Source organism: Melozone crissalis, unplaced genomic scaffold, assembly GCF_028551555.1.
Source record: "Melozone crissalis strain CALT ecotype California unplaced genomic scaffold, PUWL_Pcris_2 ptg000002l_1, whole genome shotgun sequence".
Lineage (NCBI taxonomy): Eukaryota > Metazoa > Chordata > Aves > Passeriformes > Passerellidae > Melozone > Melozone crissalis.
In genome coordinates this window covers 12,473,101-12,490,701 of record NW_026535780.1, presented here as the reverse complement: position 1 = coordinate 12,490,701, position 17,601 = coordinate 12,473,101, and the positions used below count along the sequence as shown (strand labels likewise).

General features: G+C 38.6%; 1 protein-coding gene across 1 annotated transcript in view; it reads left to right on the top strand.

The window, feature by feature from the left end:
* The window catches only part of COL14A1 (collagen type XIV alpha 1 chain), a 114,696-nt gene that overhangs the window by 40,995 nt on the left and 56,100 nt on the right, over nucleotides 1–17,601 (top strand). Inside the window, exons 12-19 of the mRNA XM_054295837.1 lie at nucleotides 2,981–3,126; nucleotides 4,384–4,513; nucleotides 7,705–7,844; nucleotides 9,483–9,609; nucleotides 10,569–10,708; nucleotides 13,687–13,819; nucleotides 14,972–15,043; nucleotides 15,759–15,910. Of these exons, the coding sequence (XP_054151812.1) occupies nucleotides 2,981–3,126; nucleotides 4,384–4,513; nucleotides 7,705–7,844; nucleotides 9,483–9,609; nucleotides 10,569–10,708; nucleotides 13,687–13,819; nucleotides 14,972–15,043; nucleotides 15,759–15,910 (1,040 nt within the window). The remainder of the gene's footprint in view (nucleotides 1–2,980; nucleotides 3,127–4,383; nucleotides 4,514–7,704; nucleotides 7,845–9,482; nucleotides 9,610–10,568; nucleotides 10,709–13,686; nucleotides 13,820–14,971; nucleotides 15,044–15,758; nucleotides 15,911–17,601) is intronic.

Sequence of the window (17,601 nt, the reverse complement as noted above, 5' to 3'; positions counted from 1 at the left end):
TGCCTGGTCTTGTGCTGGGTTCTCCCAACACAAGAGAGATGTGAACTTCATGTAATGACTTCAGTGAAGGGCTGTAAAGATGATTAAGGGCTTGGCACATCTTTCCTAAGTGTCTGAGACAGCTGGACTGCTCAGCCTGGAGAAGAGAAGGTTCAGGTGACCTTGTCGATGTCCCTGATGTGAGGAGGTGCAGAAGAGAAGTGAGCCAGACTTTTCTCGGTGGTGCTTATTAGCAGGACAAAAGCCAACAGACACAAATTAAAAGCCCATGAAATTAAAATTAAACAGGAGATGAGACACTTTTATTGCAATGATGGTCAAACACTGGAATAAGTAGTCCAGAGAGGTTGTGAATTCTGCATCTCTGGCCATATTTCAAGCCCAACTGGACAAGGTTCTAAGCAACCTGCTTTATCTGAACCGGACTGAACAGGGAAGTTAATTAGACCAGATAACCTCAAGAGATGCCTTTCATCCTCAGTGGTTCTTTGATTCTGTGTCAGTGCTAATCTTCTCAATCTGAAAACAAAATAGAATCATATAAAATTATTTTAGACTTTTCTTTTAGTCTCAGTCCCCCAAAATGTCATCTCCTGCCATGTTATACCCAACGAGGCAGTGTTAGGACCTGTTTAATTTATTGAAGCTTACAGAACAGTCACATACTGAGCCAACAGGATTGTTCTGTATTGCACCTGGTATTCCTTTGAAGTCACTCAGTCAAGTTCTGACAGAGCCCAGCCCTGCTGGCTTTCAGAGATTTGATCAGATCATACCCCTGGGTCCTGCAGCATCAAGTATTTTATACAGCTGTCTTTGATAGTGGGTTGGAAGTAATAGCCTGACATGTGCATGAATTAATCAATCCACATGCTAAAAATACCTGCAATTTTAAAATATTTTTTTAACTATTCTAATGGAAAATTATGGAAAATTGTAGTTTACATTCCTGCCTGTGTGAGAAATACTGACTGCAGTATTAAAATAGTCACCAATTGCATTTGTTTATCTAGAGCATTGAAAATAGTTTACAGGTATGTGAAATCTAAACAGATAGATGCATAATGTAGAGATAAGTAGAAAGTTTTGTGATTTCATCATCACTTTTAAATTGAAATAAATATGAAATTCATTCACATATTAATTTGCTAGAAATATATTTTTACCTGGTTTAGTCTATTCCAGCTGGTTTAGTTTATTCCAGTTGGTTTTAGTTGGTTTAATTTATCCCTATGTTACCTGAATGTTAGGATAGTCAGGTAACTGTCCAAGATGCAAACCAGCATTATCTGCTAGATATTTATATTTGAGATTCTGAGCTCTTTGGCTGAAAATTCCACCACAAAACACCGCATTTTATTTCCAGTCACCTCTTTGTCATGTTTAATACATATTGTTGGAGTATCTACCGGTTCCTGTTGAGAGTGAAAATGCAAGTCAAAAGTTACAGTTGGAGGACACTTTTCCTATAGTTTTTTTAGAATCAAAATAAGGGGAAGAAGAAGTGATGGATACTCTATGGCCCTGGGGAAGTTTGAATAGGAATGAGCCAATGTGGTGCAAGGTGGCTTCAGGACATCTCAACATGTAATTTGTTGCTGTGGGTATCAGAAGTGTGAGTGGAGCTCTAAGCAAGGAGAATGAAGTATATTTGAAAATGTTCATAGGTAGTTTCTCCCTGTAATTAGAGAAATTGTGAGAATTCATGGGACTATCAATCAATACAAAAACAAGGGTTTGAGTAGGATGGAGGTATGTTGAGAAAGGTTTGGAGGGGTAGGTGGAGTAACCTGGAAGTGGAAACCTCAAGAGAAACCTGGGTTGAAGTTTTGCCACTGTTTACAGCCAGGAATGACAAACTGACTGAACAGCCTCAAGGATGAGGCTGCTGTGGTTCTGTTAGAGCTCTGTTAGAGCTTGTTGAAGATAATGTAAGAGATGTACTTGGAGATAACAACTTGACAGGGTATCTCCAAGCGTTAGCTTGGGCAAGGAGTCCAGAGAAGCTCTGTGACTGAAATTAGAATTTGGTCCTGAATATTTGTGTGCAGATCAGATTCTTCAGAATTTCAAATAGAAAAGGTTTTGTATTAGTTAGCAATTGTCTTCTGTTCTTTCAGACCATTTCAGTCATTCTAGGGACTATTCTCAATGTATAAATTCCAAAGGAGAAGTCAAAGTTTCTTCATATTTCTCCATATTCATGCCTGAATATTTCTCCATATTCAGGCCTGAATATTTTGGTGGGATTCTTCAGTGGTGTACCAGCAGTGGAGAGGCCATGGGATGTTATTCTGTGAGAAGAATAAAGTGAGGACAACCAGGAAAGTGCAAAATACTACTCTAAAGAGTTACAGAAATGCAAAGAAGCATTTGGAAACTCAGATTAATACTGTGTTCTAGTATCCATGCCTTAAATCCCCGAGTAAATCTCCTGATATTGTTTGAATTTCACTCAACCTGCTCTCCCTCGCCAGGGTAGCATTTGCCATGATTTGCAATGGATGACCTTACCCATATAATCCCACTGATACAAGCCTTGGTGCCAGTTTGGAGAGTCCAGGCCTTAAACAGGCAGCAGTTTACAGCCAAAATCTTTTTATCTGTGCAGTGTGCTCATCCAGGGTTTTTCTAGGCTATTGTACCTCATGCCTGTCACAGCCACACTCCAGTTTGGGAATTAGACCCTGAAAGAGCCATCCCTTAAAACTTCTACTGGTTCCTAATAGCAACTGTGCTGCAATGCTTTGTGAGGCATAAATCTGCCCTGGCATTGGAATTGGTTTGGGTTAGCATTTCCTTGTTTATCTGATTCTGAGTTCTTTTGTGCACCAATTAGATCTTATTTGTAGGATACTCCACTTCCATGCCTGGACACAGCTATATTCCTGTGTGTTTCCTGGGGTAAACCAAAGTGTTTGAAGAATAGCTGGTTGTTCAAGTGAGAGAACTGAAGTGTCTGTCTCTTGTTCCACTGCAGTTGCCTTGCCCATGGCCTCAGATCTGCAGCTGTACGACGTGTCCCAGAGCAGCATGAGGGTGAGGTGGAATGGGGTCCCGGGTGCCACAGGGTACATGATCCTCTATGCTCCCCTCACAGAAGGATTGGCAGCAGATGAGAAGGAGGTGATGTATTGTGCTTTCATTTGAATAGCATTTAATAAAAAAAAAAAATTAAAAATCAGTGTTTTAAAGAACAAACTAGTAGATATTTTTAACTTCCAATATGATCCGCAAATACTTGGGTTTTTTTCCATGACTTGGTTGAGAACTGTATGTGTCACAGGCTATGAATAAAGTGCAAGTGCCAGTTGGTTATTTCTATGTCATTGTCATAAAAATGCAACAAATTTAACTGAATTTAAGTGACTCTTTTGTAATTTTATATAGAGTGATATTGTATCATCATATAGAACTAACACGCAAAGAAAAAAAATCAAGTAAAACTAAGATATCTCCTAAGTGTGTCAGCAGAAAAATATGAAGTTTATTAAAGTCCTCATCAGGACCTTTAAGTAAAATTTGTAGATCTGAAAGAAAACCGTCATTGGTTTTCTTTTCATTCTGTTCAGCCTTTATCTTTAAATGTAAAGATAACATCTTTCATCAAAAGTGATTTTAGAAGACATTATTTCAAAGGAAAAGAAGGGGGAATAAGGTAAAGTCTAGTGTTCTGTCACTAATGTATAAAACCAATGGAACTTTGGTCTAGGATTTTAAAATTTCTACACTCAAGTTTATATATGTATAATAAAGGTTATGTACATTATCAGTGTTCAAGCAAGAACACTATAAAGCATGCAGGGGCATGTGAGCTTGTGAAGGGGGCATGAAGCTGCTGAGAGCCAGCACAGACTTGTGCTCACTGCCAAAGCAATGCCTGTGAGCACATAATTCTGTTAAAAGTGGAGCCTCCCTGGGAACTGGCTGCTTCAGGAGGACTGAGCTCCTGAAGAAAAAAGTACAGCCCATGTTAATGTGGATATATTATTCCACAAATAGGTGGAAAAGGAAAATTATACAAATAGCAACAAACCTGAGCCCCATTGTGCATAGAAATCAACTCCTCCAATGAGTGATGTGATTTTCAGATTTGTGACTGAAGATGAACCAAAGTGTGGATGGGAGTGGGAATAAGAAAAAGAAGGTGGGAAAAGGCCTTGGTAGCTGCTCATTCTGGAGAGGCATATTTTATAATTGCTAATGTGATTAGTCACTTTTGAAGTCCTTTTACCTGTATGCTGGTTTATGGCTTTCTGAAAGTTTTAATTACTGTGCAAAATCTCAAAACCTTGGGCAAAGCACTGCAGGCAGTGTCAGACAAATGCTCAGTAGAAAATAATTCAGAAATAATGTATCTTTTTTGATTCATGGTGTTTTTAGATAAAAATTGGGGAGACCTCAACAGATCTTGAACTGGATGGACTGTTGCCAAATACAGAATATACAGTCACAGTTTATGCCATGTTTGGAGAAGAAGCTAGTGATCCCCTCACAGGACAAGAAACTACATGTAGGTAGCTCAAATCTATATTCACTTCCGTGTTAACAAAACTTCAGAATGGTCTTAGCACGTATTAGAGCAAACGTCTGATTATCTGGTTTGAACAGTTGGGTAAGGTCTTTACATAAGTTTCTCACTGTGGGTACTCAATCTACAGAGAATGAGGATTTCTACAAACCAGCTTGTTTTTGCAACAGGATTGTGAACTCATCTCTCTCATTAGTAGTGGTGCTATGGATGCCCCCATTGATCTTGGTTAAATTCTTGACAGTTTTCTGAACTTGCTGAAGGTGAATGAAGTGGACCATTCTGATGAAAACAGAAACATGCTCTGTTTAGCCTCCTCTAGCTAGAAAACCAGGGGTGTGTGAGTGTGTGTGAGCCTGCTCATGTGGAGAAAGTCATTCCTCTGGCTCAGTAGCAGTACAGACAGAAAAGAAGCAAAGAGAAGATTTCTGTCCAACCCCTGCTGCCTAACATCTGGTAAATGGAGGGTTGGAAAGGCTGTGCACTCATGATAGATGGTGTGTTTTTAATAAGCTGCAAGAGTTTTGCCAGCTAAATTCTGTCCTCTGCAAACTACACAGACTGCATGTCAGCTCTCTAAATAGCTCCAGCCTTTGGAAGACAAAGGAATTGAAAATAAGTAATTTTGCTTCTGGGACATTTCTGGGACTGCATTCAGTGACATCTCTATTGCTCCCAGCAGGGGAGTGAGTGAATCCTCTTATTTTGTGCTCCTGGCATGAGTAACCCGGTCAGGGTGAAAGTGACTTACATTTAAAAAGTGAGAGGAGTTCAGGCATGCGAATGCTAGGGAAAATAAACCCCAGAGCAATTCCTTGTAAGGCCAGCAAACAATAGGGGAAGAAACTCTAGGAATGGTGTTAGCTGGGTCTCCTCTAGGAGGACAGTTGTGGACAGACAAGTTCCAATAGCAACTGGGGTATGTTTGTCAACTTGAAATGAGTGTGGAAGATTCCCAACAAAGAGAATAAAATCTTTGGCTTCTTATCCCTCCCTACCTTTCTGTGTCTCTTTATGCCTCATTCCTCATCTTACACAGCCCCCCTCCACCTGTATCTCTCACCCTGGCCTTTGGCCAGTATCTACCCAGTGTCAGATTTTCATTTCTCCTAAACAGTAGTTTATGCAGTTTTTGACTGTGCCAGCTTCTATTCACTTCATACCATATGGAGAATCTTGGAGAATGCAGAGCTCTAAAGCTGGCTAACACATTGGATGGAAGATTACATACAAATTCCAGATACATTGGCACAAGCTGGGCTTTCATGACCATTGTCTGATCACAGAAACTTCTAACATGTGTTAGTCAGCCCATTATCACTACTGCTGCTACTAGACCAGAATAGAAAATAAACCCTCACTGCTCTGCAACCTTCATTTCTTTTTAGGATGACACAATGCAGCCATCTCTGGTCTATAGGACTGAAAGATGATGGATTCCTGTCATGCAGCTATTCAAATAAGCCCTCTGCTAGCAGGCTTAGATGAATCAAGCAGTGGGGTAATCTGGGAGGCAGAAAGCTCCTGGTGATCATGCCTGTCCCACATTGTTTGTTGTTGGTGTTTGGCAGTAATGCCTTACCCATCCAGAATCTGATTTAAGCTGCTTTTTTTTCTTCTTTTTTTTTCTTTTTTTTTTTTTTCCTTTTTATTTTTTCTTTCAGTGTGATTATTTCTGGCTTACAATTAATGAATAGGCTACCTGTATTTTCTTCCTGGAGCATATATCTGCCTGAAGGGTGACCTGCCAAATTTGCCGTAGTATTAGGTTCATTTTCTAATAATCTATGTTTAGTAAATAATATTCTACTCATTGTATCATCTTGGTTACTGTAGCAAAACCTTTCCTATGCCAGAGACATGCTCAGCAAGCTCAGTCTAGGGTGTAGTTTCATTCTGGGGCCGGGATTCATCCAAGGCTCGCTGTAAATATCCCGTAAGTCTGGCACCAGGAGTGCCTGGTTGAGAGCAGTGCTGTCAGGAGTTGGCTCCAAGAGGAAGGAGCTGAGACTGACGCAGTTTGTTGTGTGACCTGGATGGTGGAATGAAGTGCATTTCATGACTGACAGAAAGTGGAAAGGAAAGCCAGCACGTGAACCTCCCTTGACCAGACTCAGAGGAATATGCTGAATGCCAGAATGTGTGGCAAACCCATCTACTGCAGTTCCAGTGTGTTCCCGTCTTCTCTCTTCTCAGAGCCAAGCTGACTTCACTGTTCCTAAGCTGGTTGCAGATTCTGCCTTGATAAATGGCCTGGCTAGAGATCTCACAGAATATACGAGGCCTTTAAAGTCTTTGCCTTTTCCCAGGTGCTATTGTGGGGGGGAAGCAGCTTCTGAAGTGCTGATATTTATCTGTCCACGTGGACTGGTGAGGAGTGTGTGTGTGAAGGCAGGATGGATGGAGAAAGGTTTTAACATTCAGAGGAAAGTAGCAGATGTTGGACTAATACAGAACCTACTGCTGAGAGTAACAGACAGCACAAATTGCTTTCTGTGGTGTGACAGAGAAGTGGGTGTAATCTGAGACTGTCTCTTGCATGACCTCATTTTCCTTCAGCTCGTGACAGTCAAGGAATATATAGAATAAAAGTAAGACTTTACCTGGGATTGTTGTTGGGAAAAAGCTAAGGTTTCCTAACAGAAAGAGTAGGCAGACATAAAAGTAGTGTCTTTGGAGATCTTCTCAGCTGGTTATACTTTTTGGAAAAACTTTTCCTTATATCAAGGTGCTTCAGGATTCAGAAGATTTTTTTGTCCAAATTCTACTGTCAGGAAGTATTTTTGCTGGGGTACACATGAAAACCAAATGTATATAGGATGAAGTACTAGCTGGCTTAAATTAATTCAGAAATACAACCCCAAATCTATGGTAAGTGTTCTGTAGGCTACATCTTGCTGTGATATCTGCAGTGAACAACATCATAACTTATTTATTTTTCAATATCAGTTGAGATACATTTAGCAAATCTGGAAGTTCTGTTTCATTAAAAAGCAAAGCCCTTTTACCTGCCTTCAAGTATTTTTGTAGCTCCATTGATGTAGGCCTTTGAATAGAAATACTAGTGATATAAAATTTTGAATGGAAAACATTCTATTTATTATTAAGACATAAAAAATTTCACAGCTAAAACCTGGGATGACTTTCATGGTTTTACCTCTTTTCTTTTCAAGTGCCTCTAAGTCCACCAGCAAACTTGAAATTTTCTGATGTTGGACACAACAGTGCTAAGCTCTCATGGGATCCTGCTTCCAAAAATGTAAATGGCTATCGCATCATGTACGTTAAAACAGACGGGACAGAAACCAACGAGGTAAATTTTAGCAACACTTTTCCCTTAGCCAGTCTCAAACCTTCTCAAAACTTCTGTAATTATTAGGGATGATGTTTATAAACAAAAGCTACCATGCAAACTCTAAAAAAATATTTGCAAGAGAATTCAGAAACTTGGTGTAAATAAGAGTTTGCTTAATGTTGGAAGTACATATGTCTGGGAGAGAGTACTCTGGGCAGTCAGGGGCACATAAACTGAGGGAGACCAGGGGACAGTGGTTTGCTAGGATCAGGATCTTGACTAAATGTGTAGTATGGAAATATTTATTCTTGATTCAGTTCAGATAAGACTTTTGATGGATCACATATCATGGACTCAAGCTCATTCAAAAAGACCATGTGAAGGCTTTGCCACATTTTCTCAAAATTTATTGCTTTAATTCTATATTGAGACTCTCTAGAAACAGAATTTGGCTTTAATAGTGTGCTAAGGCAATACCAAGATGTTCTAACTTAGACTCTTACATTTAATAATTTGCAATATTTATTTCTGCCTTGTTACCGAGGGTGCTTTATAATACCTTTTAGCAGAATGAATTCTGTGATAGAATGCAAAATGGGATGGAATGATTCATACTGAAATATTAATTTTTTTTAAATACGCATTTAAAAATGGGTATGATTTGGCTTGATTATTAAAGTGGGTTTGGCAACAGTCCAGGGGGTTATTAGAACAGTCCAGGTCCCTTAGGAAATAAGTTGTCATGGAGAACTTGGCCTTCAAGAAAAGAAGTCTTTAATGGTAATTATCTGTAATTATGTTTCTTCTGGGACATATCTGGCCTTTCATCTGTGTAAAGTGGAATATTTGTATTGAACCTGAAGAAACTGCTCTCAGCTTTAGAGAGGAGCATACCTATGCAATGTTTTGTTTCTTTTCTCTCTGCTAGGTCCCTTAAAATTTAAATTAGGAATCATTTGACTTCTTCCCATTGATTACCCGTAATACAGATAATATGCCTGACTGTACTGGTGTCAGTGGTATTTGAACATCTCAGGCTCATTGTAGTATACTTTGTAAAGTGAGTGAATGTTCACTTCACTTTTCCTTTGTTAAAGAACAGGTGGCATGTTCTTGTTTGCTCTGCACTGGTAGCATTTTCCCTGTGGTGCTGAGCTAATGTGGCACTCAATAGTTGGACTGATAAACTGTTTATACAGCTTTGAGTTTTATGTCCCTGGCAAAGTCACTTAACTGCAGCCTGGAGAGAGACCAGACAAAACTCTCTTCTGTCTCTTGACAAATGTTAAACATGAGGGTTTTATGCAGTGATTGTCCATGATAAAAGGTTAGGTTTAGCAGCACAAAAAGCTCCTTCCCCTTCTGGGTTCCTGAACATGCAGTGCTGATGTTAGCTGAACAGCTGGGCTTACCAAGGCTGAATTCTCTTTTTTCATGGTTTGCCATGAATGAAAAATTCTCATTTTTTGCAATTTTTCTATTATAACTGGTTTTGTCAGCTTTGATGGGCCTGAGTTTATAGTTGTTTGTAGTTTCACTGAATTTCTCTACTAGTTGCATGACATTCTCCTTGTGTGTCATTATTACCCAGAAGAATGTCACACACTGATAATGTGTTGTATGGTCAATATCTATTGAAAATTGTGCTTTCTCTAGGTGGAAGTTGGTCGTGTTTCAACACATACTCTGAAAAATTTGGCACCCCTTACAGAGTATACTGTTGCTCTTTTCTCCCAGTATGATGAGGGACAATCTGAACCACTTACTGGCAGCTTTACCACAAGTAAGTATTGCTGAACTTCTGAAGGCTTTCCAAGAAGAAATTTTATACTTTCTTATGTTACTGGAAAGTAAGATTAGTTACAGCAAAGGTCTCTGGCTCTGAATTCAAATATATGGAATGCTTTCTGTTATTTTCATTGCTGCTCTTGGCTTCTTTGCTCCCTTACTATGGGGCCAGTTGCCTCTTTACTCACATGAGTAATCTCTTGACATCATGCAAATATCTCCACAGCTTTGTGAAGCATTATTCAGTGTGATGGCATTTGTACCTCCAGATGAAGTGTGATGAGTTTTGAATCATACATTTAACCACTAAATTATCCAGGCACTAGCTGGTAGAACTTTATATAGACACAGACGAACTACATTAAAAGGAGAAAATATAGGACATTCAAATTTCCTGCAGTTTAACACAGTTATAGTTTCTGTAACTGTACTTCTGCATTAAATGAATGGCTGGTGACACATATCAATGCTTTCCAACAACAATGGGAAGAGAAAGGAGGAAGGAGAGGAAAGAGAAAGATAAGGTGGAAGAGGAAGGGAGAGCATACATGTATGGAGCAAGATGTTGACACATGGAAAGTGCAAATAGAAATGTACACATAGTCTGGAAAGGGCAGAGACTGGGACTTGGCTTTAGTACAAGAAAAGAGCCTTGTGCACAGAGCTCTGAGCCAAGGAGATGGACTTGGGGTTTCATGCAGCTCCTTCAGTGTAGAGAGGACAAGGAGGCCTGTCCAGTTAGAATGAAGAGTCTATTCCCTTCCTTGAACTACAGAACTACTTCTCTAAGAACAAATAAGTGGGCAAAGAATTCTGTAGTGCCTTTGGTATCTACCTCCCATGTAATATTCTTTTAAGAAACTGCAAGTAAAATAGTGTGTGCCTGATGCTGCCATCTATGGAAGTGTCAGGGCATGATTCACTCTCACTTTTCTTGTGTGCAATATTTTCCAGAAAGAGTTCCAGCTCCCCAGCATTTGGAAATTGATGAAGTATCCACAGATAGTTTCAGGGTCAGCTGGAAGCCCACCTCATCAGATATTGCTTTTTACAGATTGGCATGGATTCCTTTGGATGGAGGGGAGTCTGAGGAGGTAAGTTGCCTTGACATCCTGAGGAGTGAAAAGGAGGGAGAATTCCATTCTGAGGACAACTATGCAGTAACATTTGCTAATTAAATATGGCAAATTGACTTACAGAAAAATCTGCCCCACTGCAAAGCTCTGTAAACAAAAATCAAACCAATATTCCTGTTTTGTTTTGAAGAGGAAGTAGGGAAAAAAGAGATATTTTGTGAATAGTCAATCTAATCTGTTATGTGCCAACAGCCTTAGAACTAGCATTGTTGTTTTGGGCCACTTCAGTTTTTAGAGGTTCATGTTCTTCACTTTGATGTGAGGATGATGATGGTAGCTAAGCCAGAGTAGTGATATCCTCAGATAAAGCTCCAAGTTTGTCTAATGTGCTGGCCACAGTAAAATTACCTCTGAAGCCTTAGTAGGTAACATTGCAAAGGGAAAAGTGTACACATAGTTAATTTATTAGATTGTTCATCTATTCCTCTTTATCTTTTTTCCCTCTCATGCTGTATTTTTTGCATTAAGCCCTTGTACACCTTTCCCATAGTACCCTTTTCATCAGTCTAAATTTTAAAATTATTTTCATACCTTTAGCTTTTCCTTTTTAATTTTCTTTTTCAAAGTAGAAAGATAGACACTTTCTCTCCTTTCCCAAATTTTCATTGTCTGTCTCATTTCCTCTTTTTCTTTATTTATTAACTCATTATTTTGTCTTCTTTTGTACTTCTCGGTCTTTAGTGACTCTCAAGCATCTTTCTCTCTTGGCATCAGCACTGTGTGCAGAGGCCACATCTGCAAACTGTTTGTCTGTGTACAGAACTCAGGGGGAAAATGACATTTCCCATCTGGCCCTAGATTTCATGCAATATTTTGTCATCCATTAGGGCAGAAAGCAGTCATTACAGCTTAGGTTATGTGTCATTTTTTCTGTAAATTTAGCTTAGCCTGATTCTTTTCCTCTCTTTCACCTAGTTAGAGGTAGTCATGCAAGAAAGAGAGAAATTAGAGGTGTGAGCAGGGAAAAGAAGGAGTTGGCAGATGAGTGAGTGGACACAGGTCATCCACTAGCAGTTTCTTCTGCAGTAGATGAACTCATTTGTTTCTATTTCAGTTCCAGTGAGTAGCTGCCAGGGAAAGCCCTCAAGTCACATTTTTAAGTGAGATTTGAAGTATCTGTATTCTTCCAGTGTGAGAATAAATGATCAAGAACTATTTGAACTGCTAAGGTTCTACTTGTTCACTGTATTCACAAAGAACTGCTGGAGGCTCTAACACTTTAGAATGCTGAAATATTAAAGATGCCCGAGCTGCTTTCTGTTCTCCTTGCATGACCTCTCTAATGGGGTCAGGCCTAGGATAGCACAATACCTCCAGGCTGTTGCCTCTTAAGCTCCTTTCCCAGCTAAGTGATCAGTCATGCAGACAAAGGACATGCACTCCCTCCTTCCTTCTCCCAAGACCCAACTTGCCAATTAGCTGAGAGGGGTCAGGGGACAGTGGTTATTCACACACTTCTCATCCCACTCTGCTGAAGGAGCATGCAGTCGGGTGTTAGCACTAAAAACCAGAATAAATTTAAGGGGAACCTTTTATTTCTGGCTTACAGTAGAGAATGCATGCTGTTGTACTCGTGTGCTTGTTGCTGCTATTTGTCCTGCCCACTTGAAAGTTCAGCACTTTGTATTGTTTTTTTGTAGCTAGGAGGGGAGGGAGAAGGAAGTGATGCTTCAGACAGCATGCCAAAGTTACTTGTGACAGAGTAATTATGCATTGATATTTTATAATTATTTGATGCACAACTAGAGGCACTGGGGAGTTGAAAAGAAAGGCATTGCATGCACCTACTTAGTATACAGCTAGATTGACTCAAAGCTTATTCCTGAAATTTTCCAAGAAAATCCGTGCCAGAAAGTGTGCAGCATGGGATACCTGATTCATCACTTGATAGTAGTAGAGGGCATGGCCCCAATTTATTTCTTTCTGTTTTTCTTTTTTATTTGAGTTCAGAAGGTCTGTGATTGTGTTATGGTCCTTTTTTCCCAGGACCAGCTCAGGAAATCTCCTGTGGTAGTTAAGAGGCAGAAGAGTGATTCACTGTTTCTGCAAAGCTCTGTGGCAGATTTTACACAGGACATGTCTCTTCTTTGATTTCCATTATAAGTCCTACTTTGATGTTGAGTATTACAGGGACCACCTTTAAAAGCTTGTCAGTGTTAACCCAGAGAAAGGTTGTTTTATTGTAGTTTGTGTAACCTGAAAACTATTCCCAAAACTGGCCAGTCCATTTCACCAGAATTACTGCTCTGGCTTCTGCACCTTCTGTTTTATTGTCCCTTTTGTTCCAGCTTCTCCCCATCCGGTTATCCTTTCCAATAAAATAAATGAAACACACAAAAATCTGAAGTGAAACTTTCTTACAGTTTACATTGCATGTCAATCTTCTCCTGCTGTCATAGCTAGAAGTGAGGAAAATGACTCTTTAAAACTCCACACCATATAGCAAACTAATCATCAGTACATCTCTCCTAATCCCCAAGTCTGAAGCACATGTTCTTTTAAGTTCCATTTAGAAGTGTGGAACCATAACTGAGATTACAGTTCTGGCATTGAGACAGCCTTTTTAAAGGCAGGGCACATACTGAATGCATTTGTCATAACAATGTTTGAATGGTAGAAATATGAATGAAAGTTAATCTATCCTGCTATGTTGTTTTTATTGATAAATGTTTTGAATTGTAGTGATTAAAAAAAAAAGCATTTGGTCAGCTTTAGCAATTAAATAGCTTCTGGTGAAAGCATAATACTATACATTTAAAATATTCTTAAGTGTTTTTTCCAGATGTACTCTGTGGTACTAGTGCATTTTTGGCAGAACTGAGTATAGATTTTATTTATTTTAAAAGAAAATCTATTTTCATTCTTTCATTTCAGTCAATTACTGTAAAATAATCAGATGCTGAACTGATATTCTTCAATCTTCCTTTGTGACTTAGGTGGTCATAAATGGAGATGCAGACAGTCATGTTATAGAGGGTCTGTTGCCTGACACAGAATATGAAGTTTCTCTGCTGGCAGTTTTTGATGATGAAAGTGAAAGTGAAGTTGTTGCTATTCTTGGAGCTACATGTAAGACAAACTCTTGATTGTAATTAAAAAAAATGTTTAAGTCGTTTAAATTTGAGGCATCTACCATATATATAAAATCTGGTTCATATTGGGTAGCTATAATATCGAAGAATGTGGTGATTTAGCACCAAGGCTTTGCTGACTAGCTTTTGTATTTCCTATTTAATATTATGTGTTAGATGGCATTGAATCAAAATAATGGTTTGGCTACTTTTCTGAGCTGTGGTATTAATAACCTTTGGATCTGGGAAGATATTCTCCCATCCTACACTTTAGTATTTAGTCTTTGAACAAGGTTCCTTCTGAGAAGGTACATCAGATTTTGGAAGGGGTGTGTCTTAAATTTTTTAAAGAAAAAATTTGCAGGAATTTAATTTGAGATGTTTGGCATTTTCAATATAATCTTTTCTTATTGATTAATTTATAGTGACTAGAGATGAATTCACTCTTGGCTGAAATAATTGTCCAAAAAGCTTACACAGGCCTCCTGTGGCATTGACATGAAAGTAACAAAGATAAAACTTGATAATCATGTCCAGCTTATTTTGTAGTTTATTATCAAAACAGTGGCCTGTATTTCAGGAAGATTGATCTATTATTTTTTTATTGATAATTATTTGGATAAGTAAACAATTATATTTCTTATGTGTAAATTCTAAAATTTATTTGTTTTTAGTAATTCACCTGCAGGCTTAGTTCTAAATCTTCTGTTAAGACAAGAAGCCCACACCCATCCAAATGATGCTGATACATCCCTGTGTTGCTGGGTGTACTTTCTGGTTTTTACTTGGACAGAAGTAAAGCACCCTTAAAAAACTTTCAATTTAAATAATTTGACAACCTTAACAAATGGTCAAAGTGGAAGTCTGTTGTGCATAGTTCAGCCAGAAATTTGTGAAAATGTATGCATTCTTATTTGATTATACAGTTTATGATTATGTCTTATCTGCAGATCTAAATGCTAATCCTGCAAATATATGTGCCTAAAGTAATCTAACTGAATAATTCCCTTGTAGTCTCTGAAATGTCTGAAGTGTGTGGGATCCTTGTAGGTGTGAGCACACAGTTTCATTGTCACAGTTAGACATACAGGAGGAATGCTGTGATTTCCATGTTTTGTTGAGCTGTTAGTGACTGAGCCCTGTCTTTCAGCTGCAAGTGCTACCACAGTGCCCAGCCCTGTGAGCACCACCAGTGCCACCAGCCCTGAGCCCAGCACAGCAGGTGAGCAGAGCAAATGCCAGCAGCTCAAATGAGGAGTGCAGAGCACTGGGGCACCCCCAGGGCTGGGGGCAGAGCTGGGATCCTGCTGAGGATGCTCCTGAAGGGAAGGCAGGTCCCTGCTGAGAGGGGCACACTGTGCTGCTCCGCACCCCCTTCTGTGTGTGCCCAACCTCCTGCACAGGCCTGGCACGGATGAGGAGCCAACCCCTGACTCAGGCTGGGGACTCTGAATGGTACCTGTAGTAGGAGCACAGAGACTGATTTGGAAAATTCACCTAGAATTTATCTTTCCCTTTATAAATGTGAGCTTGGGAACTCTTCAGAATTTTGTTTAGTTTTGAGTGTTCTCTTTCTTTTCCCTGTAATTAGACAATTGTCTTTTAAGGAATAAGATTTCTGGGTTATTTTTCTTCTGTAGCATTCTAGCTTGGATTATTTTAAAGCTCCATGAAATGAGTAAGAAAAACAAAGCAGATGGGATATTATATGTTAATAGAAGTATAGGATAGCTCTTCTTTTAATAAGTGCTTACAGATTTTGTCTTATTAACCCCAAATATGACTGAGCTATATGATTTTGCCCCACTGTGGATCTTCAGAGCCACCATAACTTCAGGACAGCTTGCACCACTTGGTGATAACCAGCACAAAGTAAAAATTATATTAAATCTAAAAATATAATTGAGAAAATATTAATTAATATTTCTTGGACTTAGTTTTTCGAACAGGAGTCAGAAACCTTGTTATAGATGATGAAACAACCTCAAGTCTGAGGGTGACATGGGACATCTCTGACTACAGTGCTCAGCAGTTCAGGGTGACCTATCTCACTGCAGAAGGGAACCATGCTGAGGAAGCTGTAAGAATGGTCTGTATGAGTTTTGTTATTGGCTTTACAAGCTTCTTTAATAATTGCTAAGAAATTATATCTTCTTATATGAAAATTTTGTTGTAATTAATAAAGGATCTGTGTTTGATGTTACTGTGAGCTTGAACCTCAAAGTTCTAATTGTACAGCACGTGGTGCACTGCAGGCAACAGCAGTCGAATGTCAGATCAAGACCCAGTCACACAAATGTTTAATGAGCTCACAGTTCAGGAGGAGCTGGCTGTCTTTTTTTTCCTGTCCTTTTTTAACTTCATCCAAGTTGGGTTTTTTACTTTTAATTTTGTTTTTACTTCTAGGCATTCTTCTATCCTGAGATTGTGTTTTAATGACACTTAAATGCTTTTACAGTCTTAAGCAATTTTTTTTCCTTCAGCAATTTTACTCTCCTCTCCTCTCCTCTCCTCTCCTCTCCTCTCCTCTCCTCTCCTCTCCTCTCCTCTCCTCTCAATTAAAGTTCAAATGCAGAGTTTTCATACTTCTCATGAACCTGAACATGTCACAATAAGGACAGCACTTTTTAAATCTAAGTGCCTGAGAATATTTTTATTTTTCCAATACCATGTGATGATCAAGATTAAACATGTCCTGCACTGAAAAATTTCTGGTCTTTAAGACTTGAGAAAATAATTGAAAGAATGAAGAGCACTGCATGTACCCTTTGGAGCAAACAAACCAAAACACACACCCTCCCCTGCAAAAAAAAAGAAGCCTGAGCTCCATTATTTTAACACTTCACAATTTCTGAGATACTTTCAGAATTCAGCTACGCTAAGTACCTTTTAAAAAAATTATTTTTAAATTGGGAAAACTTAGTATTGTAGTGCAGTGTAGTAGTGCAGTATTGTAGTGTAGTATTGTTGGCGTTCCACAAAATCTGTTATAAAATTTGTGGATGGCTCTAAGTAAGTATATTTAAAAAATATTCCCTATCATTCTCCCTCTGTGTCTGCCACTTGAGTCACTTCTTTTCATAGGGCAGTTAAAAAAAAATATTTTATTCTTTTGATATTTAGCAGCTGATATTTTAACCCTATATCAGGATATTTCAATAAAAATATTAAAAGGAGTAGAATATAATTTTTTCCTGGGAAAATATGAATCTGTCTTTACCCATTTCAGTTTTATTAATCTTTTATGTGACCCTGCTGGAAATGTACTTTTTTAACCACCTAATTCAACTATGACCTGAAAATGAATTTTCAATGTAGTGGCATCCTTTTGGACTAGGAAACATGCTCTGTGATCTTATCTCAACTATATGTTATTATACCATATAATAAAGGGGAATTCTTGCGCAGTATAATCACACAAATTGTACTGTTCTTCTGAGAATAACTCAGATTTTCTGAAATTCTGTTCCCAGATTCACTGTTTCACCTTTCTAGTTCAGTTGGGGGTATAAATGTCATTCTGCTTTAGTATTCAATGACTACTATGTTAAAATAAAATTAAAAGTGTAGGAAAGGTATTAAAATTGCAACTATTAAAATGGCATTACAGCTGACTCAAAAGTTCATTAAATAAAATTATAAAACTGTATGATTAGGTGGGTATCTTGGCTCTATTCTCACAAATTATTTAATTTTAAGTACACTCTCAAGTCTTATTATCTTTGGTCACAATTCAGCAAACAGATTAACCACATTTCATCTTTGAAATTTATCACGTGC